Source organism: Pantherophis guttatus, chromosome 1, assembly GCF_059756535.1.
Source record: "Pantherophis guttatus breed Tessera chromosome 1, ASM5975653v1, whole genome shotgun sequence".
Lineage (NCBI taxonomy): Eukaryota > Metazoa > Chordata > Lepidosauria > Squamata > Colubridae > Pantherophis > Pantherophis guttatus.
The window spans coordinates 98253803-98280253 of NC_142063.1; the positions used below are offsets into that span (position 1 = coordinate 98253803).

General features: G+C 35.9%; 1 protein-coding gene across 2 annotated transcripts in view; it reads left to right on the forward strand.

Moving 5' to 3' along the window:
- The window catches only part of SBF2 (SET binding factor 2), a 227759-nt gene extending 202182 nt beyond the window's left edge, over nucleotides 1-25577 (forward strand). For both annotated transcript variants that reach the window (XM_034417071.3, XM_034417072.3), the window contains 10 exons: nucleotides 1106-1207; nucleotides 2517-2702; nucleotides 8994-9120; nucleotides 10747-10874; nucleotides 12072-12305; nucleotides 14503-14607; nucleotides 17465-17655; nucleotides 19332-19419; nucleotides 20381-20512; nucleotides 23279-25577. In XM_034417071.3, the coding sequence (XP_034272962.1) occupies nucleotides 1106-1207; nucleotides 2517-2702; nucleotides 8994-9120; nucleotides 10747-10874; nucleotides 12072-12305; nucleotides 14503-14607; nucleotides 17465-17655; nucleotides 19332-19419; nucleotides 20381-20512; nucleotides 23279-23377 (1392 nt within the window). In that variant the 3' untranslated portion in view covers nucleotides 23378-25577. The remainder of the gene's footprint in view (nucleotides 1-1105; nucleotides 1208-2516; nucleotides 2703-8993; nucleotides 9121-10746; nucleotides 10875-12071; nucleotides 12306-14502; nucleotides 14608-17464; nucleotides 17656-19331; nucleotides 19420-20380; nucleotides 20513-23278) is intronic.
- Nucleotides 25578-26451: the final 874 nt, after the last annotated feature.

The following is a 26451-nucleotide window of genomic DNA, read 5'->3' on the forward strand; positions in this document are numbered from 1 at the left end:
TCAGTTTAAGAAACTATTACCATAGATTCTCCCATAGTAAATGTCTCATCACTATATTATTGTCTAAGTCAGCTATATGGCACAGGTATATTGAAACTAAATAGAGTGTCTTTCTTGATAATGATTTGTATCTAAATATTTTAAGGTGGTTTTATATCCAATGTAGGTTATAAGATAATTAGACACTCATTTATTTTTTAAAGGAGATTTTATTTATTTATTTATTTATTATCAAATTTATAGACCGCCCTTCTCCCGAAAGACTCAGGGCGGTGTACAGCCAAAGTAAAAAACATAAATACAAATATTAAAAATGATTTTAAAAGATATATATAAATTTGGCCCCAAAATTAAAAAGCAGTAACAAAACATATTAAAAACATTTAACATTTAAATGCAATGAATTGTATTGTGGTGTTTAATCCCTAGAGTCTATATAATTATATCATGTTTTGTAACAAAAGCTTTTGTAAAACATATAACATGCTACAATATAGTTTGAGAGCCAATTGGCTTGAAAAATTTATGACTGAATTATATATCAAAAGAGAATAGCACCTGGCTAATTCTGGTTGCTCTCAGAAAAACTAAGAAGTGCCAAATCTGGTTAATACATAAATGAAAGACCATCAGAAAATTGAAATTGTAAAACTAGACTTGTAAGATTTAAAAAAAATCCTGAAAGAAGGCATTGATCAGCCATTTGTATATTATTGCCAAGAAAACAATATAAATGTGTCCATTAAATTTTCAGTCTTAAGGTAAACTTTAACTAAAGCATTTGATCCATAAAACTCCTTTATGGGTCAGTGTAAGGGTACCCATATTATGCTCTGTAAGCATTTTCATTTAATAGGAAAAAAGATGTTCCCTCTGTAGTCATGAGGCCTAGAACTACTAATTCAGATATGAGGGGGAAAATCACACTGTACTTAATTCTTCATTTTGTTCTTTTTGTTTTAAACTTTATAATCTATTAATTCAATAAGAGTTGATTCAAACTGAGTATCTAATATTTTCAGTAGTTTTAATAAAACAGATTTTATTAGTCATTGTATAAACTATCATTCATTTTACTAACCTGTTTCCTTTATGTTTTGTATAGCTTCACAGAGTAATACAGTTGGGTATTGTCATATCAGAGCTACTTGAAAATGGTTCTTCAGTTTTAGTTTGTCTGGAAGATGGCTGGGACATCACAGTGCAGGTCAGTTATTATGACTTGCATGTATAGCAGGCAAAATGAGAGAGACTGGAGTATATTTGGACAGGGGATGTAATATGAAGCGGAAGTTAATAAAAATTCCTTTTGCTGCTGCTGAGAAAAGCTTTCCATTAGTAAAGGGAACCAGTCCCCTCTAGTGAGAGTGGGTTAGCTTGATCAAAATGTTTTATATTTAAAGCTCAATTATACCCTGAAACCATTCTGAGAATACACAAAATAGAAAGTAATGCATTTCATTTAAAACCCCATCATTCAAAAGAATATCCTGTGAACACTTTTCTAGAGAATTTTAGCTTCATCTCTAAAATGCATTGCTCCTCTTCACAAACTGAAGTACAGTTTCCACAGTTGTTTTAAATAGGATGTAATAAGGCCCAGAAAAAAAGCAATCTCTCTCATACCTTTTTATCTGCAAATATTCTTCGCATATAATTCTATTAAGGATGATTTTCTGATGAAAAACTGGAGGTAAGAAATTGTTATCCCGTGGATCACACAAACAAAATTAATATGATTGTACTATGTTCAAATATAAGCTTAAAATTTGTTTCATCTTTAAATTGAAAGTTTCCAGATTTCCATAAAAATTTTGTATATATTGTAATTCAACCCTGGATTAACCATTAAGCAAAAAAAGCAGGTGCTTAGGACACCAAGAGAAAGAGGGCACCACAAAAGATTTTCCTGTAGCTACCAGGCCCTTAACTCTTTCACTACAGTAGTCAACTTTAGCCAGACTTTTTGTAATTGTCCTTATGTGCCATAATGTGCATTGCTAAAAAAAACATATATATTTGGCATGGTAATTGACTACAGTTTAAAAGTTTTATCTGAAGGTGTTATCACATTTGTCATGGTGTGAGAGTTTTGCTTTACAGCCCTCTCTAAGCATTTTACAGAGTCAGCATATGGCCCCCAACAATCTGGGTCCTCATTTTACCCACCTTGGAAGGATGGAACGCAGCATCAACCTTGAGCCTGGTGAGATTCGATCCGCCAAACTGCTGGCAGCCAGTGATCAGCAGAAGTAGCCTGCAGTACTGTATTCTATCCACTGCGCCACCCCGGCTCTAGATGCTTAGGGCATTTATTAGGGTTAATCCTCATGTTGTAGCAGTTGTAAACTAATTTTTCACTATAAATAATGTACTGCAGTTGAGTCGTTCCAATGTCCAAAAAGTACATTTACATTTTTATCTAAACAGAAAAGCCTCATCCTAATGGTAGATAGAAATAAAATGTGTATATAAAAGCGTTCAGATTAACATACCAGTATCATTTTGTGGCCTAGGTGGTGTCTCTCGTGCAATTACTCAGTGATCCATTCTATCGAACACTTGAAGGATTCAGAATGCTAATAGAGAAAGAATGGTTATCTTTTGGTCATAAGTTCAGCCAGCGCAGTAACTTAAATCTTAATTGTCAAGGAAGTGGATTTGCACCCATTTTTCTGCAGTTCTTGGATTGTGTACACCAGGTAAGCCTAAATAAATGAGCATATTTATGTACATAATGGATATTTATTTGTTTATAAAAATCATAACCTGCATTTTAATTGTTTATAATACAGAAATTGAGAGCCAGTTTGGTGTAGCGGTTAAGGCATAAGGCTAGGAATTACAAGATCATTACTTCCACATTATGCACAAAGCCAGCTGGCTGACCTTGAGTTAGTTACTTTCTATCATTAGAAGAGAATGTTTGTAGCTCAGGGTTGAACTATGGGTTCTAGTACTAGCACTGATGATGTTGCATAGTTTGGTAATAAAATATCTGCAAGAAAACCACCAAACTCAGAGAGCACCAAGAACCCTACAGTCATTTTCTCTCAGTCTTAGGAAGATGTCCATGGCAAACCACTTCTATAAATTCTTGCCAAAAAAACCTGCAAACACTTGTCCAGGTAATCTCCAAGAATCAGATATGATTGAACAGAATAAATTCCCTGTGTCTCGGTGTATAGTCATGCTAGCCGCCTGATCATGGAAATGTCTTCAGACAACATTGGCTCCTTTGGCTCAGAAACAGAGAATAGAATAGAATTCTTTATTGAACAAGTGTGATTGGACATACAATCATCAAAAATCATTAGATACAACATTCAGTCATAATCATAGTATACTAAATAATATAAATCATAATAGGATACTAAATAAAAGCAATCAACATAAATTGTGAGATACAAACAACAAAGTTATAGGCATAAAAAGCTAAGGAAATAGGTAATAGGAAAGATGTGAAGGATAACAATAATAGTAATACAACCCTATTAGGTGGTTTGACATCCCAGGGCATAAGACAGTGTTATGGCAATTAGTTGTTTAGCAGGGTGATAGCATGGAGGGGTCAGTAGTGGGTTTCAATTTCAAAACCGGTTCGCTCGTGGGTGCGTTCATACTCGCTCGCACGTGACACTTCTGCACAGGTGCAGGGCTGTCTGGGCAGGTGGGCGGAGCCTCCCACCAGACTCAATAATTCCTTTGTAGAACTGTATCAGCAGCTCCTTGGGAAGTCTGAGCTTTCTGAGTTGGCACAGGAACAACATTCTTTGTTGGTTTTTAATGACATTTTTGGTGTTAGGCATCCATTTTAAATCCTGAGATATTATAGAACTTAGGAACTTGAAGATCCCTAGTGTTGATACTATGTTGTCTAGTATTGTAAGAGGTGTAGAATAGGAGGGCTTATCCTAAAATCTACTATCATCTGTACATTTTGATTGTATTCAGTTCAAGATTGTTCTGGCTGCATCACAGGGCCAGTTGTTCAACTTCCTATCTGTATGCAGATTTGTTGTCTTGAATGAGATCAATTACTGTTGTATCATCTGCAAACTTCAGTAATTTAACAAAGGGATTATTTCAGATGCAGTGGTTGGTATAGAGAGAGAACACACAGCCCTGGGGGGCACCTGTGCTAATTGTACAAGTATCTGATGTGATTTTGCCTAGCTTCATCTGCTGCTTCCTCTCTGTTAGAAAGCTTATGATCTACTTACAGGTGTGGTCAGGCATAGCTAGCTGAGTCAGTTTAGTGAGGAGAAGAATATCTGGAATGATGGTATTGAATGCCGAGCTGATATCTACAAAAAGGACCCTTGCATAGGCCCTTGGAGATTCAAGATGTTGTAATACGTAGTGCAGTGCTACTGTATATTAACAGCATCATCTGCCGATCTATTTGCTCGGTATGCAAATTGCAAGGGATCTAACAGTGGATCTATGATCGTTTTCAGGTGGGTCAGCACTAGCCTTTCAAAGGTTTTTTAAATTATGATGTCAGAGCAACCGGTTTGTAGTAATTCATCACCTTGATGAAAGGTTTCTTAGGCACTGGGATGATAGTAGAGTGCTTGAACCAAGAAGGAATATAACATGTCTCTAGTGATTTATTAAAGATAAAGGGTGAAGATGGGGGCCAATTGGTCAGCACAAACATTCAAGCAAGAACAGGTTACCTTTTCTGGGCCTGGTGCTTTTCCAGGCTTTTATCTGTGAAATAGACCTAACACATATTTTTCTGTGGTCACCAAAGGGATGGAGTCAGTTGTAGGAGACTTCGCTGTTGTTGGTGTATCTGAGATGGAGAGGGTAGCGATAATTGACAGTGGTTTCCTCTCAAACATACAATAAAACGCATTTAGGTCATCTGCCAGTTGTTGATTTAAGTTGTCAGAAATGAGCACTGCTCCTAGATTCAGACACAACTGGACAGGGGAAACCTTTATCTTTTAATTGACTTCAGCAGTTATGAAAATGAAGTTATAACCACTATATATTTTCCCAATCTTGTATTCCTTAGCAAGTGGACACATCCTCATCCTAAATTTTGGCTTATAGAACAGTTGGGAGAAGTAATCTGTTTTATCTTCTCCATATCATTTTCAAGCAACTTAAATCCCTCCCTCTCCATCAAACATTTCAATGAGTCATAAATTTGGAAGGGTAGCTTGATACAGTAAGAATAGATAACATCAGTGTAAGTTTTATGAATTAATGTACATGTGTTTTAAAAAATATTTTATGTCAACACAAAGAAAAATGAAGTTGGATTAGTCAGTTCAATATATTTCTAACATGGGCCATGCAAGTGCTTTATAAGTCAGTTAATTGACACAATAGCAATAGCGATCTGTTGCAGCTCAGATCTAGAATATGAAAAACCTATATTGCATATATGAAGTTATTTTCTGTGAAGGTTTTTTCTAATCTTCTCAACTTCCATAATTATGCTGAAATAAAAGCTTTTTGCTATGCAAGTCGTACTTCTGTAGATTGTTATTTTTTGGAACAAATATCCTTTATTTCTTCATATGCTTGAAGTTGTAAAAATATATATTTGGAAATCTAATTTTAGATTTGACTAATTTTAGATGTGCAGTATAAATGCATAAGCGTTCTACATTCAAATGACCAAGAGCAATAACTGAAGATTTAACAAATAAATCTTTTCATGTGGTTGAAAAGGAATTGTCCTTATTTCGCCTAGAGAGTTCATAGGAAGTTGTGATGCTTAAATTAGAAATACATCATCTTTTAAATAGCCATTGTTTATGCCAATATCTCCAGGTGTCAAGTGAATTATTAATGTGAATCGTTATTTCACAATAGCAACATCTGGTAGATTATCCAGTTATTTCTAGGAAGATAACTTTAATGACAATAATGTCATATTACAAATGATGCTTCTCTCACTTTCTCCTACAGTTCTAGTGATTGCTTAATCTTGTGGGAATAATACTATTTGCATAAAATCACTATAAAAATAGACATTATTTCTTCAACTGTTCTCCCTTTCATTTTCCAAACATCAAAATGGAAAACATAGGTTATAACTATTATTTTATCCATTATGTGTATATTTTGTAGGTAAGGTAGGAAGACTAGTACAGTTCAAAGAATGCTACTAAATTTTATTTTTCCCATTACATTTGCATCACCAAATACCTACTAACCACAGAATTTCTGCATAATCTACAGTCTGTTCTAATAGTTAAAAGAAGTGTGGAGACCATATTGCTATATCTACAGACCAGAATTCTGCTACCTTTTTCTTTGCTCTATTAGTGGGGGAGCACATTGGAATCATTTTGTAGCATGATCCCTTTCTGAACATTTAATCTTGATCTGATCTGATCTTTATCAAATGAACTCTCTTACAAAAGTGAATATAGCATTCTTCTGTGTAGAGCCAAGGAAATGTATGTTCTATTGCAGAGCAAATTCTGAGAGAGGAAGGTGGGGGTGGCGGGAAGAGAGAGAGAGAGAGAGAGAGAGAGAGAGAGAGAGAGAGAGAATACACTATAAACAGTAGTGTACCACTTCTTGATGGGTTCTGTGGACCAGGATATTTCAGCAACCCTCTTTCCTTGGTCTTAGAAAATCTTCTGATTGCTTGTTCACTAATACAGGTGAAATTATGTGTAAGTTATCTATTATATGCAAAAACTCAGTGCCTATAATTTTCTGAATTGATTTAAGGGCAACATAAGAACTACTCTGTCAAGGTTGTTAATATCTATTTATTTACACTGTTTAGATGTCACTAAATCTATGTGCCTCATAGCAGGTTTACAATGTAATAATATAAAACACCAAATCAAAATTATAGAATGAGAAACTGAATCACAATATATCTATATAAACATAAAATGATATGAAAATAAAGCAAAGATTAGTGCTAATTTCATCTAACCCAGGCAACACAAACTGGCAAAAGCTCTGTGAAAAAAAATTAATCTTGACATCTTTATAAAGCAATGCAGGAGTGAGTAACAAAATATATCTCCATGGAAAGGCCATAGAAAAGTCTGTATCTATACCCCCTACTATCTAGGGTGGACAGGGTTCTGGGTAGGATTAGTGCCGCCACATGTTTATTGGACCCGTGTCCCTCTTGGTTGGTACTGGCGTCCCGGGAGGTTACACGAGGCTGGCTCTAGGGGATTATAACTGCTTCTCTGAGTGAGGGTGCCTTTCCCGCCACCTTGAAAGAGGCGGTGGTGAGGCCCCTCCTCAAGAAGCCTTCCCTGGACCCGGGTGAATTAGCTAACTACCGTCCAGTCTCCAACCTTCGTTTTGTGGCAAAGGTTGTTGAGAGTGTGGTGGCACGACAACTGCCCAGGCACCTGGATGAAGCTATCTATCTAGACCCGTGCCAGTCAGGCTTCAGGCAGGGGCACAGCACAGAAACGGCATTGGTCGCGTTGGTGGATGATCTCTGGAGGGCTCGGGACAGGGGTTGCTCCTCTGTCCTAGACCTATTAGATCTCTCAGCGGCTTTTGATACCATCGACCATGGTATCATGCTGCAGCGGTTGAGAGGGTTAGGAATAGGGGGCACCATTCTGCGGTAGTTCTCCTCCTTCCTCTCCGACCGCTCGCAGTTCGTGTTGGCAGGGGGGCAGAGGTCGACCTCGAGGCGTCTCGCATGGGGAGTGCCACAAGGGTCAGTCCTCTCGCCCCTTCTGTTCAACATTTATGTGAAGCCGCTGCGTGAGATCATCTCTGGTTTTGGGGTGAAGTGTCATCTGTACGCTGATGATACTCAGCTGTACATCTCCACCCCAACAATGCCCTTGATGTGATGTCTCGCTGCCTGGAGGCCATGCGGGTCTGGATGGGGAGGAACAGGCTCAGACTCAACCCGTCCAAGACCGAGTGGCTGTGGCTGCCGGCGTTCCGATATAGTCAGCAGGTGCCATCGCTGACTATTGGGGGTGAATCTTTGCCCCCCCACAGAGAGGGCTCGCAATCTGGGTGTCCTCCTGGACACACGACTGTCTTTAGAAGAGCATATGACAGCCGTGGCCAGGGGGGGCTTTTATCAGGTTCGCCTGATCCGCCAGTTGCAGCCCTTTCTGGACCGGGACGCCTTGCGCACGGTCACTCATGCCCTTGTCACCTCCCGGCTGGACTATTGTAATGCTCTCTATATGGGGCTCCCCTTGAAGAGCACTCAGAAGCTCCAACTGGTCCAAAATGCGGCCGCGTGGGTGGTTATGGGCGCAACCCATTGTGCCCGCGTGACCCCTCCTGCGCGAGCTGCACTGGCTCCCAGTGGTCTTCTGGGTGTGATTCAAGGTGTTGGTTACCACCTTTAAAGCGCTCCATGGCATAGGACCCGGGTACCTTCGAGACCGTCTTCTGCCACCAATAGCCTCCCACCGACAAGTCCGCTCCCACAGAGAGGGTCTCCTCAGGGTGCCATCAGCCAAGTTATGTCGGCTGGCGAACCCCAGGGGGAGGGCCTTCTCTGTGGGAGCCCCAGCCCTGTGGAATGAACTGCCCCCAGAAATACGTAAGATCTCCGACCTCCGGGTGTTTCGCTGCGCATTGAAGACCCTGTTGTTCCGCCAGGCCGGGCTATCAACATAATAATTTTAAATTGGGGTATTTTAAATTTTTGGGGTTTTAATCCGGCCAAATCTATTTAATTATTTTAATTTTTAATCATTGTTGTGTCTTGTGTTTTTAAATTGGCTGTACACCGCCCTGAGTCCTTCGGGAGAAGGGCGGTATAGAAATAAAATTATTATTATTATTATTATTATTATTATTATTATTATTATTATTATTATTATTATTATTATTATTATTATTATTATTATTATCTCTATGTGGGAAACATAAAACACCTCTAACTATTTTAATCTTGCTGTTAAAAAAGATGCTTAAGAGCTGAAAAAAGGTGAAATAATATAATTTGCTGACTTTGCCCTTGATAATAAATTAGTTACGACCATTTTTTTTATTTTTATGAATTTCAGATTCACAACCAGTATCCAACAGAGTTTGAATTCAATCAGTATTACTTGAAGTTCTTAGCATTTCATTATGTTTCCAATCGATTTAAAACATTCCTGCTGGACTCAGACTATGAAAGACTGGAACACGGTATGGATCCCAAGTTGACCAGTGTTAATTCGGCTGCTATTTTATTATTTTTAAAGCTTTTCATCAGAAATGGATTGAAACAATTTCACTGACATCTGCTTTGTATTGAATAATCATAGAATAATAGAGTTGAAAGGAACCTTGGAGGTCTTCTAGTCCAATTGATAAGAGGACAATTGATAGAGGAGATGTGTATATTTATTTTGTTTATTGGATTTAGTGATTGCCCATTTCACTCACAGAGCAACTGAGTGGTGTACAGCTTTTTTTTTAATAGCATGTTATCTGTCATTAAACAGTCTTTCAAAATTCCATCAGTATTTTCAGAAATTGAGAAAGTATCATTCAATGATTCCTAGCAATTGGTTACTATTTCATTACAATAACAGTGTATGGAGGCTTACTTATCTACAAACTAGCATGTACTATTATCTATTTATTTATTGTAATAGCACTGAGGCTAATTGGGAATCTGGGATGGACAATGGAAAATAGCTGGTTTGTATGTTACAGAGGGCTGATGAACAGAGATGATAGCAGAAAATGTTGTTGAGGTTTTCTGATAGTGTTGGAACTGTGAGCAACTGTGAGGAAGCAGATTTCTGGATGTGTAACAATGGTTTCAAGTGCAAATGTATATTCTCTCTCTCTAAGTCAAAGGTAATTTTGGAAATTACCATCATTTTGGGAAGCATAGTTTGAAAACAGAAAAGGTATGCATATACCTGGTTTGTATTTTGCACAGTCAAATCAAAACCAATTTATAGTTAATAAAATACCCATTCTTAAAAATAAATACCTTTAGCAATATATTTTTATTCTTTGCTCTTGCATTTTTCAATAGATGGGTGTCTCTGTCAAATCACTTATACAATAAACTTAATCTATAAAAATGCAGCTAGTAACACTATTAGATGGTAAAAATCTAAAGATGTTTTCATCCTTTTCACAGATAATTAGTTAAGCATATCTAAGTATACATAGGAGGTATTTGTGCAAATATTTAAATTTAAATTTGTTCTAAATATATAAAAAGCTATTCTATGATTTTTTTTTCTTCAATAAAATAATTTTTTTCAATAAAATGATTTTTTTCTATAGCCTAAAAGTCATGTGGAGGACAGCAGAGCTGTGTAACTTTCTTACACTGAGTTCTGCCATTTCCCTAATTTATTTTGATTTGATTTTACCACTTTTATTGCATATGGTTCCTTGACTAATCAATAAATTATTATTGAATCATATTGTGTTTTGATTTTAAAACACGGAACTCTTGTGATGATTTCAATTATTTTGCTTTTGTTTTAACTCTTCCTAAATTCCCAACCCATATAGCTTCTAGTCAATATTTTTGCCACTAGTTCTCTTAATTTTAGTTTGTAATCTCCTTGACAAAATTCTAGTATCTCATGATAAATTAGCCATTTGTGTTCGCCTACTGTTTGTCACTTATAAAATGCTTCTTGTGCTGAAAGCCACAAATATATTTTCAGGCACATTCTGGATTTGTCTCTATTCCATATTCTCAATATGGCACATCTAACTTAAATATTGTACCACAATTATCCATGCCATCCAAATCTAAGGTTGTGTCCTTCTAATTACATGACATTTTATCATTTTAAGGAACATTATTTGAAGATAAAGGAGAAAAACATGGCAAAAAGGGAATTTGCATTTGGGACTGCATTGACAAGATACACAAAAGGAGTCCGGTTTTCTTCAATTATCTCTACATGCCAGTTGAAACAGAGGTATACAGCCAACATATTCACAGTCTTTTTAGTTCTAATACCTAATAAATATAGCTTACCATTAGTGTAATTAACATTTATTCAATGGGTTAATTGCCCGGTTTTCAGAATGATTACCATGCTGTCTAGACAGTAGTTTTTCAGACACAGGGATCTAAAGACTATAGCCAATGAGTCTGGTTAGTGTGCCTTTTTATGAGACTTACTGTTATTTTAAGGATGTTGTGATATGGCAGATATGAGGAATTTTGTTGATATGTAATTGCTGTGATAGTCACTGGATTATAGTCACCAAAATTATATTATAAAAGCAAATTTGTTTATTTTTTTAAGGTAAGCTCAAGTACCCTTGTTGCAAAGTACCCTTGGTTCACAAAAACAGCTTGTTAATTGTATGTCCATAGCCAAACAGGACTGGCTAGTTTGGTTTGGGGAGAACTATATATGAGTTTTCTTTCTTTCAAGTTTTTTTTTAATCACTGATTATGAAGATCTACTTGTCTCCAATTTTTACTTCAAAGAATATGCCCAAATATGTCCGTGTAATAGTTATATATGACTGTAGTTTACTGAGGTAGCAACATATCAAACTAGCTAAGCATTTAACAGGACTACCTGGGATACACCCTTTTACGTGGTGGTGTCTTATTTTAATCTAAAGGTCTTGATGCTAATCTTATTAGGATGGTGTTATTGAATGTTGGCATACTTTGAAATAAAGGCAATGATTGTCCCACATTTTTTATGTTACTTGATTGCAAGGGACCAAAATATTTGCAAAGCTAGATTATTATTATTTTTTTGTATGCTGTATTTTAATAACATTTCTGAATTCATAAGTTTCATAATTATGTTAATATGGAACTCACACCGTGTCCTACTTCTGTTGCATCATTTCACAGGAATATATTGAGCAAGGGCAGAATCCCGTCAATTCATGAAACACTTGATATGTTCTAGGCACACAGAATTTAGAGAAGGAAATAGAAGAGATTCCCAGGGTTAGAATTGAATTGGGAAACAATTTACCTACTTAACTACAGGAGGAAACTGAAAAAAGAATAGAATTGCTTCCTGCTATTAAAATGGATTAAATGTTGATCTGCATTTAAGTTGAGGAAAATGGTTTGAGCTAGGGGCATTAGAGAAGAAGGGTCAAATCACATTTATCAGCTACACGGGTTCTTTTTTATACAGGTATTAAAACCAAATGTCAGCATTTCCTGCCTTAAGAAATGGGATTACTACACAGAAGAGACTTTAGCCACAGGCCCAAGTTATGACTGGACTATGATAAGTGCAAAGTGTAGTACGTTGGATGAAACAGATCAGATGGATATGTCACCTTCCCACAATAAGAGAAAAATTGTCTGGCCATGCTATGATAACCTGGCTAAAGTGCAACCTGATGCCATCACCAACTTATTTAGTGTAAGTATAACCGTTTAATATATTCATGTAGCTTCATCTTTTTTTTAATTATTAGTTTTCAGTATTTTTAATTTAACAAAAGAGCAAGATAAGAAAATGTAGAGGAAGGGAGAGAGTCAGTTTTTAAAGTAATTTTTAAAACTATCACAAGGAAATGCTGCATTTACTTTATTGACCATTACCTAAATCTCATAATATACTATATGTACATATATTCTTTGACTATATATCAATACAGATACTGTAACTGATGAACTCTTGTTTATATTGCCTATCACCTTATTCAGTTTTTAAAATAATGATTCCATTAAATACTAGATTGCCCCCAAAAGGAATGGCATTTTTTCTGAATAACAGCTGACTAAATCTATTTTCTGTATAGATTTTCTAGTAAAATATGCCATCATTATTATGCCATTCCCCCACCCCCCACTCCCAGCATAACTAATATTTAGTATGTGCATTATTCAAGAACTTGCTGGAACATCTTTTGATTAATTAATTAATTGAGAGCCTGGTGGCACGGCAGACTAAAGCACTGTTATTAACAGTTATTAACATCAGCTGCCTGCAATTACTGCAAGTTCAAATCTCACCAGGCTCAAGGTTGACTCAGCCTTCCATCCTTTCTAAGGTAGGTAAAATGAGGACCCAGATTGTGGGGGCAATAAGCTGACTTTATATAAAAATATACAAAAGTATGAAGGCTATTGCTTAACACATTGTAAGCCGCCCTGACTCTCCGGAGAAGGGCGGCATATAAATCAATTTTTTTAAAAAAAATTGTGAAGTACTTATTTTGGTATTTTATGACTTGGAGTTTTTCTTGGCATCCACAGAAGCTTCCTGCTTTTGTTAAAACAATGAAAGCAGCCCCATCACTTTTGGCATGCATATGGTATGAAATGACAATGCATATACAAAACAGGCTAGACTTAAAACAGAGCAATGCTGCTTTTGCAGCATGAAGGCTTTGGAAAAAATATTCAGATATTGTGATCTCTGTATCTGTCTACAGAGAACAGAATTATGCAGTCAGTGGCTTTCCCCATAACACTCTTTGGAAGGAAAAGTTGGGCTTGAAGAAGCAGAATAGAAAACTATTGGTGTTGGAGAAGAAATTTCTCTCAAGAAATCTATGAATAGCTAAGAAAGCAAACAAATCATGAATGACCAGCTCAAATTATCATATTTTGGATGCATTAACCTCTCTTGAGAATGTGTCATACTGGGAAAGGTGGAGTAAAAGATAACCAGCAGCAAAGTAGATGGACTTAATTACAACAGTGATAGATGCACCTTTAGAAACTTTGAAAAGCAAGTTGAACACAGATCATCCTGGAAAAAACATTTGGGGGCTGCTACACATCAATATTAACTTGATAATTCCTTAAAATCTTAAAATTGGGTCAATAATTTGTAGCAAATATAATAATAACACAGGTCACATTTCGGACTCCTTAAGGATTAACTGAAGACTTGGAGCTTTGTCTTTATATCAGGGGTGTAAAATATAAATATGAAATGAAAAATACTGTTCTTCTGATTCTTAAATAATTTGGGCTCAATCAAAGCTGCCAAAATCCAGAGGACCAATAGATGGCAGAAAACAATTAAGGCAAGCTAGTGGATTTTTTTTTATTTTCTTTTTTTTGATAGTCTTGGTCTAGTAGATCTATAATAATCTATAATAATCTAATGATATTTGTAAGTGAAGAGTACTGTGTATCTTTAACAAATCCTGGGAGATTGAAGAATGCTGATATTGCTGAAGAATGATCGATAATGATGATGCTGAAGCATACTACCTGAGAAAAAAATGTTTCTGTCTTATTTTCTTTTTCATTTTATTTCATTTATAGCTTATTCATAGGAAATAGCTCTAATAAGAGGCAATAAGGGAATTCAAATTCCCATTTTAAAAGTAGAAATAAATTACATTTTGGCCAACACATTAAATAAGTCTGTCACGTTTCCTTTTTTATTATAATTTAGTACTATTTCTTTTTTTAAAAAGTGATAAATGTTAATCTTGGCAACGTAAAATCTTGCGGTCACAGCATTGGACTTGAACTGTGTAAGTATTTTTAAAAACACTTCCAGTCCTTATCATCATGTTCAACTGTAGCAAGAGGTTGTAGCTCATGTGTTTGAAGGAACAACAGAAAGATTTAATCTTATGGAAGCTTATTTTTAGGAAATTGAAAGACTGGAGAACAAATTAAACCACAGCCCAGAAAGGTGGCAGTCACTGTGGGAAAGAGTCAAAATAAATGTGAAAGAAGATTCAGGGAAAGACAATGTAAGTATTTTAACAAGAATCTTCAAACTTTCAGCAAGGGCTAAAAATAATTGTCTTAAAATTCCACATATATGTATCACTATCAAATTATTGAATATGGCAATGTATAGATTTTAAACTCTTAACATATTTACAGTACATCTCTGTCACTGGATTCACATTTCATGCTGAAATGGGATAATGATTTATTACTGCCAGATAATGCACCTACATTCCACTCTCCATCTTAACTATTTAAGAGTGTTTTTAGTTTTCTGAAAGCTAAATGATGTATGGTATATAGTTAGTGATTGATACAATAAATCCAAGTTATACTGTGAAACATGGTTTTACCTAGACTTATACAAATGTCAGTGGCTTCAATGGCTCCCTTCAATACAAGGACTTGGCGCACTGTGAGGAACCTTGTAGTAATATAGAGTAATGCAAGGTTGTTTGCAGTGAGAAAGGATAAGTAGCACTGCTTGAAGAGTATGGAGGGCTGCAACAAAAAGAAACATGGAGGAAAAATTCATGAACAACTTTTCCACTTGCATAAGTCTGATTCCAAAGCATTATGAACTTAGAAGAACTTAAAATAACTTAGTCACTTTGAATGTACACTAATCGGCATACATTAAAATGAAATTTCTTTGCATACAGCTCTCAAAGGTTCACCACCTCCAGTATATGCTACATGACAAAATAAATACAAAATTATGCATATACCGACATATATTATATGACACAGAGAGACAACACAGTCTAGGTTGGATGTATACATGTACATGGTGAGAAAAATGAATCCTGCAAGTTTACGAGACGGATGGCATAGGGAACAAAGCTGTTACAGAATCTGGTAGTCCTGCTAGAAATACTTCGAAACCTCCTCCCAGAGGGGAACAACAGAAACAGACCATAAAGTGGGTATGTGGGGTCTCTAACAATGCTTTGAGCTCTAAGCACATAGCACTTATAAGCGGTTTCCTGAATAACAGGAAGCGAGCTTCCTATAATCTTCTTGGCTTTCCTTACCACTCTCTGTATGGACTTTCTATCTGAGGCACTGCTACCACCAAACCAAACAGTGATGCAGTTTCTTAAAATGCTCTCAATAGTGCCTGGCCAGGACAGAAGGAGAAAGATGCGCTCTTCTCATCCGACGCAGGAAATGCAGACACTGGTTTTACGCTTCACTAAGGATGATGTGTGGAGAGACCAGTTCAGATTATTAATTACCTGCTAGTTATTTATTGTTAGTTATTATGACTAGGAATATATATATACTATAAATGCAAAAGAACCCAATATAAATTATTATTCTTGCATTTCAATCACCATCCCTCTGCAGATCTTTTTCTTCTTGACCTTTAATTTGTCCAGTTTCCTAGGTATGGGATAAATAACTTTCATACAGGCTACCGATGCTCACTCAATTATACTACCATTCATTTTTTCTTGAACATTAATATTGATAATGCTTATTTCAATTCCACTTTTGATGTATCATTAAATATAAATTTCTACAGTACTCCTTCCACCTTACCTTACTTCAATTTTATCTCAGGTAACTACACTTCTTTTTGTTTAAAATCCATTCATTTGCAGGAAGTTCCTTATTTAGCCCTCTTCACCTACTTCCAAAACAAAATGGGCTTTTTCCCCATCAAAACAGCTCTCCATTTTCTATCCTTCCTTTAATTTTAACCTTTTCTTCCACATTCTTTGCGGCTATGTTTTCCCCCTTTTATTTTTGCTGTAATTGTTTTATTCTTTTATTTTTGCTGTAATTGTTGTCTGTCTTGCTCTTTTCCTCACTCACAGCCTCCTTCATGTCATTGTTCTTTCCAGCATTCTTTTTCATGCTTCCATTAGCATAATTCCCATTTCTTGGGGTTTTTTGTAACCTAATTCTTTTCATTCTATTTCAAGCCTTTTTTCCAGGTTCCACTCTTGGCATACTGTAACCAAATTATGATTGTCCCACATTACATCACTCAAGCATCCTTTACTAAGGCTTTTATTTGTTCATCTTAAACAATCAAATCAGTCATGCTTTTTGATGAATTCCCTTTCGATGTGTAAGCATTAATTTCTGCTTAAATCAGAAAACAAAGAGATCTTTATGTAAGCAGATATCAAAATGTCCTGCACTTGCTCTGAATGTTGCAAAAATGCACAAGTTTTTCTCAAACTCATCCTTGTTTTTTTTATTAGCACCATTCACTGGTGCTAATAATGCATTCACCATTACAAAATGCAGGTAGCACCAACATATGACTTCCTACTTTCATATGCATTCCCAACAGCTTAAATAAATCATAAATTGATACTTTCTGACATAAATGTTAACCATTTCATTCATAATTAGACCTACATCTCTATTCCCCAGCATGTATTCATTAATTCTCTTCTTCAGATCGGTTGGGTCCTTCCTTTTTCCTCCCTTCCTTTTCCTTTCTTCTTATTCTACTGATAGAAACACAAGTAGCAAAGATATTTTGAAGTTTTAGCACTTGTATGAATCGCATTGCAAGTTCTAGCTAATCAAAGCTACAGTAATTGCTAGAAATGAGAAATTTACAACCAAAAATGCAATGCTACAAACATTGAATAAGTTCTAAACTATTTTTATACTTCCTTTCAAGTATATTTTTATTAGAAACTTTATGTGCCAGCTATGGTACCATTTTTCTATTGGAAGAAATAGAGTATAGCAATTCATTTCTGAAGTGTTTAATTCAACCCTTGGATTTCTGTCACAAGGTTAGGAGATTTAAGCAGTCACTGAAAAAAAGGTAAAGTATCTCTGTTTGGATTTTTGGCTAACCCATGACATTTTTTTCAATCCCACACCATGTCACATTACCTTTTAAAGCATCGGAGACATCCTTCTGGCTCTTCAGCAATGTCTGTCAACCTGCACTCTTGTCAGAAGAGGTCTATATTGCATCTGCCAGACAGTGGCTTGGGTGAAGAACGAAGCAGCAACGTTTCATCTTCCAATGGTGTGGAAAGGAGAGTAACAACACTGTACAATCAGTTCACTTCAAAACATGATGAAAATAGGTAATCTGAGCTATCAGACTATGATACAAGTCTGGCTTCCATAAAACATTTGCAAAATTGTTATATTTGCTTTATTTTCATTCTGTTTCAAATGACTCACAAAACATCCTTTATTAAAATTGCTTTTTTCCAATTGCAACGTAATCTAGTTATTTATAAAACAAATGTGTTACAGTAGAAAATAGTGCACTCCAGATGGATTGGCTTTTGGCTGTGTTGGCTAAGAATTCTGAGGATACAGAAGGATACAAGTTAATTAACAGAAGAAAGTATTGCAGGACACCACTGTTCAAAAAAATATTCAATGTTCCACAGATGTATTTAAAACAATATAATGTGATAATCAAAGGAAGGACTCTCAAAATTTAAATGAACCTTAAGTATTAAATCAATCTTAATCATATTCACACTTTTGGTCTAGATCAGGGGTGTCAAACTCAAGGCCTGGAGGCCAGATCCAGCCTGCGGAGTGCTTAGATCTGGCCTGCGGGCCTGCCCTGGAAACAGCAAAGGACCAGCCCGTGGTGCCTCTGCCAGCAAAAACGGAGCTCGGGAGGGCCACACATGGCCCACCTGAGCTCCATTTTCGGCCGCGACATCCTACTGCAGGCCTCTGCCAATGAAAATGGAGCTCGGGGGGGAGGGGGGGCACCTGAACCAACTGGGCTCTGTTTTTGCTGGAGGAGGCTGTCACGGCCAAAAATGGAGTCTTGATGAATAATGTTGAGTTGGCCATGCCCCCATCCACACACACACACACCAGGCCCCCCCCCCCGAGGTCAAACACAACCCTGATGCGGCCCTCAATGAAATTGAGTTGGACACCCCTGGTCTAGATCATACAGGTAGTCCTCAATTTACAATAGTTCATTTAGTGACCGTTACAGTTAAGGTTCACAATTCAGATGCTTGGCAACTGATTCATACTTCAGACAGTTGCAGTGTCCCAGGATGATGTGGTCACCTTTTGTGACCTTCTGACAAGCAAGGGGAAGCCAGATTCACTTAACAAGCGTGCTATTAACGTAACAAGTGCAGTGATTCACTTACCAACTATGGCATGAAAGGTCATAAAATGGGGCAAAATTCACTTAACAATCTCACTTAGCAACAGAAATTTTGGGCTCAGTTGTGATCGTAAGTCAACAACTACCTGCATTTTATTTGTCTGAAATAAGGGGTTAATTCAAATTTATCAGCTAAGAAAACTTTCTGAGAATTATTATACCAAGATAAACACAGACAGGTTAGCACACTTTGCCAGTTCCTACTAGCTCCAGCCAATGTCAGCCTGTGCCTGTGGATCATGCACTCACGAAACCTCCATATTGGAGAAGGAGTTTTTTTAAAAACAAAAACAAAAAAACCCCAAATAATATCACCCAATATCAAAACACTTTACACATCCTGCTCAGGAGTCTTGAAATACTTCAAGCTGGTAAATGTTTCAAGCTGGTAATATTTTGCACACCATTATAATAAATGAACTAAGTTAAAGCCTATAGTTTGATGTTGAGGTAATGTGAATTAATAGGAAACTTCACTTGGGCATTTTGTGCTAATTGCTTTAAATTCTGTCTTATGAATTGAACTGAATTAATGAACAGCGTTAATATGTGGATATTTTTATGATTTCCGTTGCTTAAAATAAGAAATAGCATTTCTTTTTCTTCTAGATCTTTTGAAGGTACCCTTTACAAAAGAGGAGCTTTGCTAAAAGGTTGGAAACCACGTTGGTTTGTGCTAGATGTTACAAAACACCAGGTAAAGTGTAATAATGGTCTGTAATATATGTGTGCAATTTGTGAGCTCTCCACTCTTTCAGGAGAGCAGGTAGAACCCCAGAAGTATCCCTCAGCCCTCAATGTTCTTCATCTGAAATATTTTTTTCTTCCTTTATTTAAATGTATATTATTATTTCATTATATTTTTACATCATTTTCTTACCATCAAACTTTCAAGACCACATTGAGCTTTAAATCAAACTTGCTTTTAAATATTTCAGATTATTAAGTAGGTGCTATGGATTGTGCATGCTTCAAAAATTATCGTGAGAAAGTGCTTCAAATTTCCCTTGAGCAGAGTACTTGCATGCTTTTTTCCCCCCTCAAACCACCATGTGAAAAAAATGCTACTTTCTTGCAAATTGAATCGTAAAACTTTTACATTAACATTAGGCATTAATAATGAAATGCTATTTTTGAATGCTAATTTTAATTAAACAATGTTAAGAAATCGTTTTTTACAATGTTGCTTATTTTTAAAATATTAATACGGATTACGTTATACGTTTTTTCATGAGCATTTCAGTTATCCAACATATTTGAATATTTTTTCTTACTATCCTTAAGGATTTGAAATAATTATGAAAAGATTTAAAATGTTCAGTATTTTGATTAAGGTATTTTATTAATTAAGTTTCAACAGTTATAAACCATTTAACTCTTCCCAAATTGCTCAGAAACTGTAATCCAGGACATCCCCTATACATCAGCATGCCTTTTAACTTGTCTTCCCTTTCTCTATATTTGCTATGTAATCACTTTTATGCAGAAGTGAATTTTAGGAAATTAAAAATTGTCCATATCTCATTTGAGATTATGGTGAATCGAAGCTACTCAATATACAGTTATCCACATGTTCAGTATAACAATGGCAGACTGTTCATATTACTATGCCGGTTGCTATCTTTAACGTTTACAGTTTCTTTTTCTTTTCACCCTAGCTAAGATATTATGATTCCATGGAAGACGCTTATTGTAAGGGCCATATTGAGCTTGCAGAAGTAGAAAGTGTAATCCCCGCTTCACCAACTATTGGTGCTCCAAAACATGCTAATGAAAAAGCTTTCTTTGATGTAAGTAGATTGGTTCCAGACTACCATCTGCTTTAAATTAATAACAAAAATTTGTACTCATAACCTGTGCTCATACTAATCTGTGCAGAGATACAACTCCCTAATTTTTCTCAGCCAGATTTAACTACAGTGGACATTTGCAAGAATTTTTCTGGGTGTGGGGGTAAACTGCAGTATTGAATGTGATTGTAATTTGCACATAGAGAGTACACCAGTGTAACACACCTCTCCATTGCCCTTATATATGTGGTGCTACATATTTTAAGTAACACCCTCTTTAATGTCATTTGATTTGTCAAAGGAAGTTTCCCATGTTCTAGAATAGGAGTTTTGGAAGGTGTCTTACATCAAATTGCATCTTTGTCCATCTGGTTCACTACTGTCTGTGTGGACTGGCAGCAGTTTTGCAGAGTTTTGGATGGATGTCTCTCAGCTCTTCCCAGATTGACAAATTTAACCTGGGATTGATCCAACAAAGCAGATGCTATGCCACAAATTTTAGTCCTGCTCTTAATTCACTAGACCAGTTTTTCTCAACCTTGGCAACTTTAAGATGTGTTGGCTTCAACTCCCAGAATTCCCCCAGCCAGCATGCATTAGACACTGGCAATAGAATCTGTGCAGAATGTTTCTTAAATAAGGACATGGAGCAATAGACACATTTAGCCAGTACTTCATTTCTGCCAATAGAAGAGAATAGAATGGCTCAGGATTGAACGGTGGAGTCCTTGGTGCTCTCTGTGGTTGTTTTCATGCAGACATTCCATTACCTGGCTAGGTAACATCTTCAGTGCTGGAAAGGAGTGGGATTTACTCTCTGTTTATATATAACAGTTGCTTATCTTGGCCATTCCCAAAGTTGGTGAGGGTGTTGTTTTCCCCTTGGTTGATTAGGCTGTTGTTGAGTGATTGATTGATTGTTTGGTTTTGCTCCTGGTGTTAATCCCTGCTTATCTGGGTGTTGATTGCTGGCAAGGATTCTGATCTTTTCTTTAACGTTTTATTGTCTCTTGGTGTGTAAATGTGGCTCATCTATGTGCCTGCTGGTGGATGATTTGTCTGAATGCCATGCTTCAAGTAATTCCCTAGCATTTTTGGATATAGCGTGATCTAGGATGTTCAAGGTTATCCAGATGAAACTATGCTTAAGTCTGTTCATGTGTTGTGAAATTTCATCATGTCTTCGGACTCCTAGCTGGTGTTCATGGATACACTTTGCTAGTCTTCTGCCTGTCTTTTCTATTCAGTGGCTATTGCAATACTTACACTCTATGTTGTAGATGACTCCTACTTTTTCTTCTTGGGCTACTAAATTTTTGGGTTACTTAAAATGTTTTAGAGGGCTTCAGTTGATTTGGCTATTATGATGATGCCATGTGATTATAAATAGTCCATTGGTTGTTTCAGAGATGTTTTTGATGCATGGAATTTTATCTTTTTCATATCTTGTGTTATGAGCTATTATATATAACAGAGTAAACTCCACTCCCTTCTAGCATTGAAGATATTACCCAGTTAGGTAATGAAACATCTGCACAAAAACAACCAAGCGCCAAAGACTCCGCACTCCCTTTTCTTTCATAATTTATGATCAGCCATTTTTAGGGGTCATAGGATTGTCCAAATGGATGGGCCAAAATTTGTGAAATGTGTCTGCTACTATTTTTCTCAATGGGTAACCCTGAGATCTAGATAGTATCTATCTGCTTAACAATCTGCAGAAAACTGTGAAGAACAACGCTTGATATTGGATGGACTACTAGATGAAGAAAAAAATTAATGCTTAACACATATTAGACATAAGAGCTCTTGAGCAGTCAAAAGGCAGATAAAAGGATTGCTAAGCACCACTTTAGAATTAAGCAGCTCATAAGGAAAAGATGGGATGGAAATAATATATTGGAAATCAATATATAATTTCTCTCCCTGACTTTCTTCAGTTGTGAAATTGCATTTAATCTAGTTGGTAGTTCATCCTTAGGTTTTATGATCTAGGTAACACATATTAAACTACATTATCTATCAAACAGAATGTTTGATAGATACAGGAAAGGACAGCAATCTCCAAGGAAGCAAAAGCTGCTTGAAGAGAGAATTCTCTCTTTGCAGCTGAGTCTGTTATTAGGTACACTCTATTTCCCGAGAAAAGTAGGGGGAAATGTCTGATGCATCCAATGAAATACAGATAACCCTTGTCTTACAACCATAACTGAGCCTGAAATTATGGCTGTAAGTCATGCTGATAGTTAAGCAAGTTGCCATATGACCATATCTAATTGTATGACCTTTTTTGCCAGAATTAAATGCTGATTTCTGGCGGGGGGGGGGGGAGTTGTAAATTGAGATAATGTGATTATGGGACACTGCGAACAATTACAAATGCAGGGGGGAATTAAATGCTGATTTCTGGCCAAGAAAAGTTGCAAACAACTACAAATGCAGGGCGGGGGCTCAGAACTGCAAATCTGGGTCATAAGTAGCCCTTGGAGGCCATTGTAACTTTCAATGGCCAGTACGCAACCAGTTGTAAGTTAAAGACTACTTGTATAGTAGAAAATCTTGATTTGCTTGCAGGTTCTCATTGCAAACTCCTCATGCATTTGTAGATATGATTCTCTTCCAAATGGTAGATTTTTGAAGTTCGTGAGAACAGCAGAGAGCAATATTGCTGCTGCAAAGATTAATGACAATAGGATTTGCGAAGTATGGAAATTATGTATGTTCTAAAATTAACACTGCTTTTATCTTTTAATTTTAATTGTGCAGCTAAAGACAAGTAAACGAGTATATAATTTTTGTGCACAAGATGCACAGAGTGCCTACCAGTGGATGGACCGGATACAGAGTTGCATTTCAGATGCATAATAAGGAATTTATTTTTGCTATCATCATCATCATTTAAAAAAATATCTGTTGATATGCCTAAGTAACTCTACTTCGGAGAAGAATTGTTTATTGCAGTTCGAACAGCCTTATATTTCAGCCACAGTGCTCAGAACATCATATTTCTTTTAGTTGATAATTTATATAATGCCTCGTTCTCCATTTGGAAGACGCTAACTAACCTCATTGCCCAGAAAACCTCATCTTCAATACAATTCCAGGCTAAGTGATCCCAGCGGGATAACTTTTTTCTACACACAGGAATGAATAATCCAGCAGAACACTTGATTTTTTTGAAAATAAGCCTTTATTTATCTTTAATCTTCTTAGCTTCCTATTTTAGAAAAAGGGATTCATATTCAGACTAGCAGTGTTTTCTGAGAAAGAGGTTATTTAAACCTTTAAACCCTGGAGACCAATAAAAAGGCACACTCAAGGCACCATAAATTAAAAGAAATGGTTTCTGGTCTGCCACTTGTTCTCTGAACAGTCTGTCTTGAGAAATATCTTGCCATTTTTCTACTAGTTAATTCATCTTTGTAGATGAATGGAAACCAAGAGCAGGCCTCAGGAAGAGGAAATGCAAAATACAAAAGTTGTATATTAACTTATGTGCTGTTCTGCTCATTGTAAAAAGAAAAAAAAATGCACTAAACAAAACAAACACTTGCACTGAAATCTTTGAAAACAGGCATTTTGAAGGAGAGAAGTAAATTATTTATAGCAAAATGCTAGCAAGATAACAACGATTTAAGATAATGATATGTACATAATTTGGCTTGGTGTGGTGTAATTTGATACTTTAAATGTTTTTGCACATAAATTGGAAGAATGTTTTTAGATTTTTTAACATTTGCCAATGTGTTTGCTCATCTTAAAAATCTCTGACAATTTTTTTACAAACCAAAATAAATAAAAGCTTTTCTTGCTGCAGCACAGTGACTTTTGAGTGTAACAACCCTAGAAAAAGAATATGTTTTCTTTCAAAAGTAATATGTTAAAATTAATGACTCAATGTTTGTTTATACTAGCCAGTATTTTCTAGGATTTAGTGATGTCACTTGTAAGTTAATGGCTGAATTTACATGTAATGCTAAGTCAAAGTTTAATGGAATAAGGACATCTCACTGCAAACCTTGGACTGATGGATGAATCCCTTCCCTGGCTTGGAAGCTTTCATATTAAATTCCATTCTAAGAGTTGAATCGGACAGTGATTAATCTTCACTAAAGTTGGTTATAACAAGCCATTAGTTTTTGAAACAGTTTATTTTTTTACTAACCAGAGTTAAAATTAACCATGATTTATTATTATGAACCTTAAATTATGATTTCTCAAAACTAAATTAAGAACTGTTAGTGTGCTTCTCTTACATATGGTAGAAAAGGAAAAGAAAAGGGGAGCCCAAAGATTCAAACCTCTCAGTAGTTCCTCCTTCTAGTATTAAACAATGGTTTAGCATTATGTGCAAATCAGGCCAGTATTGACAAACTGATTTCACTTGTAGGATTTCAGTTTCTGGAATTGTTTACCTTTTTTAAAAAAACCACTATTTTCCCTATTTTTCTAATGAATAGTGAATACCGATTTCACACTACACAAAATAGGAAATATTTCTTTTTTAAATATATTTGGATTTCCAAACTTAAAGAAATGAAGGATTTTTCTAGCATTTTCAGCTGATAAATTACCACTTGTGAAAAAAATGGTGTTTGCACATTCATGTACTTTTCTTTGTATATGAAATACTTTTTTATGTGCTTTGTAAAACAATGATTGTGTTTGTTTTAAAGTTGTTTAAAAAAATATACAGTACTCATAGAGTTCTAACTAGGAATTTTAATTATTTTATGTATGTTCCATAACTAGCATTTGTTAACTAAATTGTAATAAAAATACTTCATATGACAACATTCCTTCTTTACCCAGTGGAATAGTTAATACCATATCTTTAATTGTATAATTTAGATCCCAAGTTATCCTGTAATAAAATTCATATTTTTGTACAGAAAATGCCATTTTGCATGTGAAAAACTGTTCTTTTGCTCTCTTTTTTCATTGTTAAACTCAAAACATTCCATGAATATCACAAACTGGCCATATCAGTTATCTGCCTTGAAAAGTTAAGCTATGTATTTCATTCTGTGTTGACTGAATAAATAAAAATTGTATGAAACATAAATATGACTACAAGATACAAATAATACAATAGCAACTGATTATTCACATGTTATTGGAACTGTCATTGGAAAACTTACACATTTGACTGCAACTTGTCCTTGGGAAGAAAAATGAGCAATTTTTTAATGGGGTATAACTTATGAAAGACTCCTCTTTACTCTTTAGTGTATGTAAGTTAAATATGCATATTAAATTGAAATATGAGCAAACACTTCTTATAGAAGGAGCATAACTCTGTTAAGAGGTTATTGTGAAATTATTAGTCATTTGTATAATTCACAATTTCTAGCCAGAATACTACCGGTTCTGTGGGCGTGGTGTGGCTTGATGGGCGTGCAGGGAAAGGATACTGCAAATCTCCATTCTCACCCCACTCCTGGGGAAAAGATATTGCAAAATCTCCATTCCCACCTCACTCTGGGGCCAGCCAGAGGTAGTATTTGCCGGTTCTCCGAACTACTCAAAATTTCTGCTACCAGTTCTCCAGAACCTACTGAATAGCACCCCTGAGATAAGCGCACAATTTACTGATTTTCTCTTAATAAATAAGTTGCTCTCTTATGGTAAGGGCAGTAAGTGTTTTGTGATTGTTTTCCAGCTTTCCTTGTGTTATATATGGCCACGTTAGCCAGTTTGGGGAAGCAATTTTAGATACATATATATTTTTTAGTCAGTTATTAGGTCCCATCTATCTCTTTTTTTCTTTGTTTTGGTTTTTTTTTCACAACAGTATTGCTGTTCATAGGGCCAACAGTTCCTTTTAAACCAAAGGCCTTGTTACGTAACAATTTCCTTAATATCTGTTTCATCTGGTCATGAATTGCCTGGCCAGTGGAAAGAAACGTGGTGAGTTGAACTCAGCTCATATCCAGGCA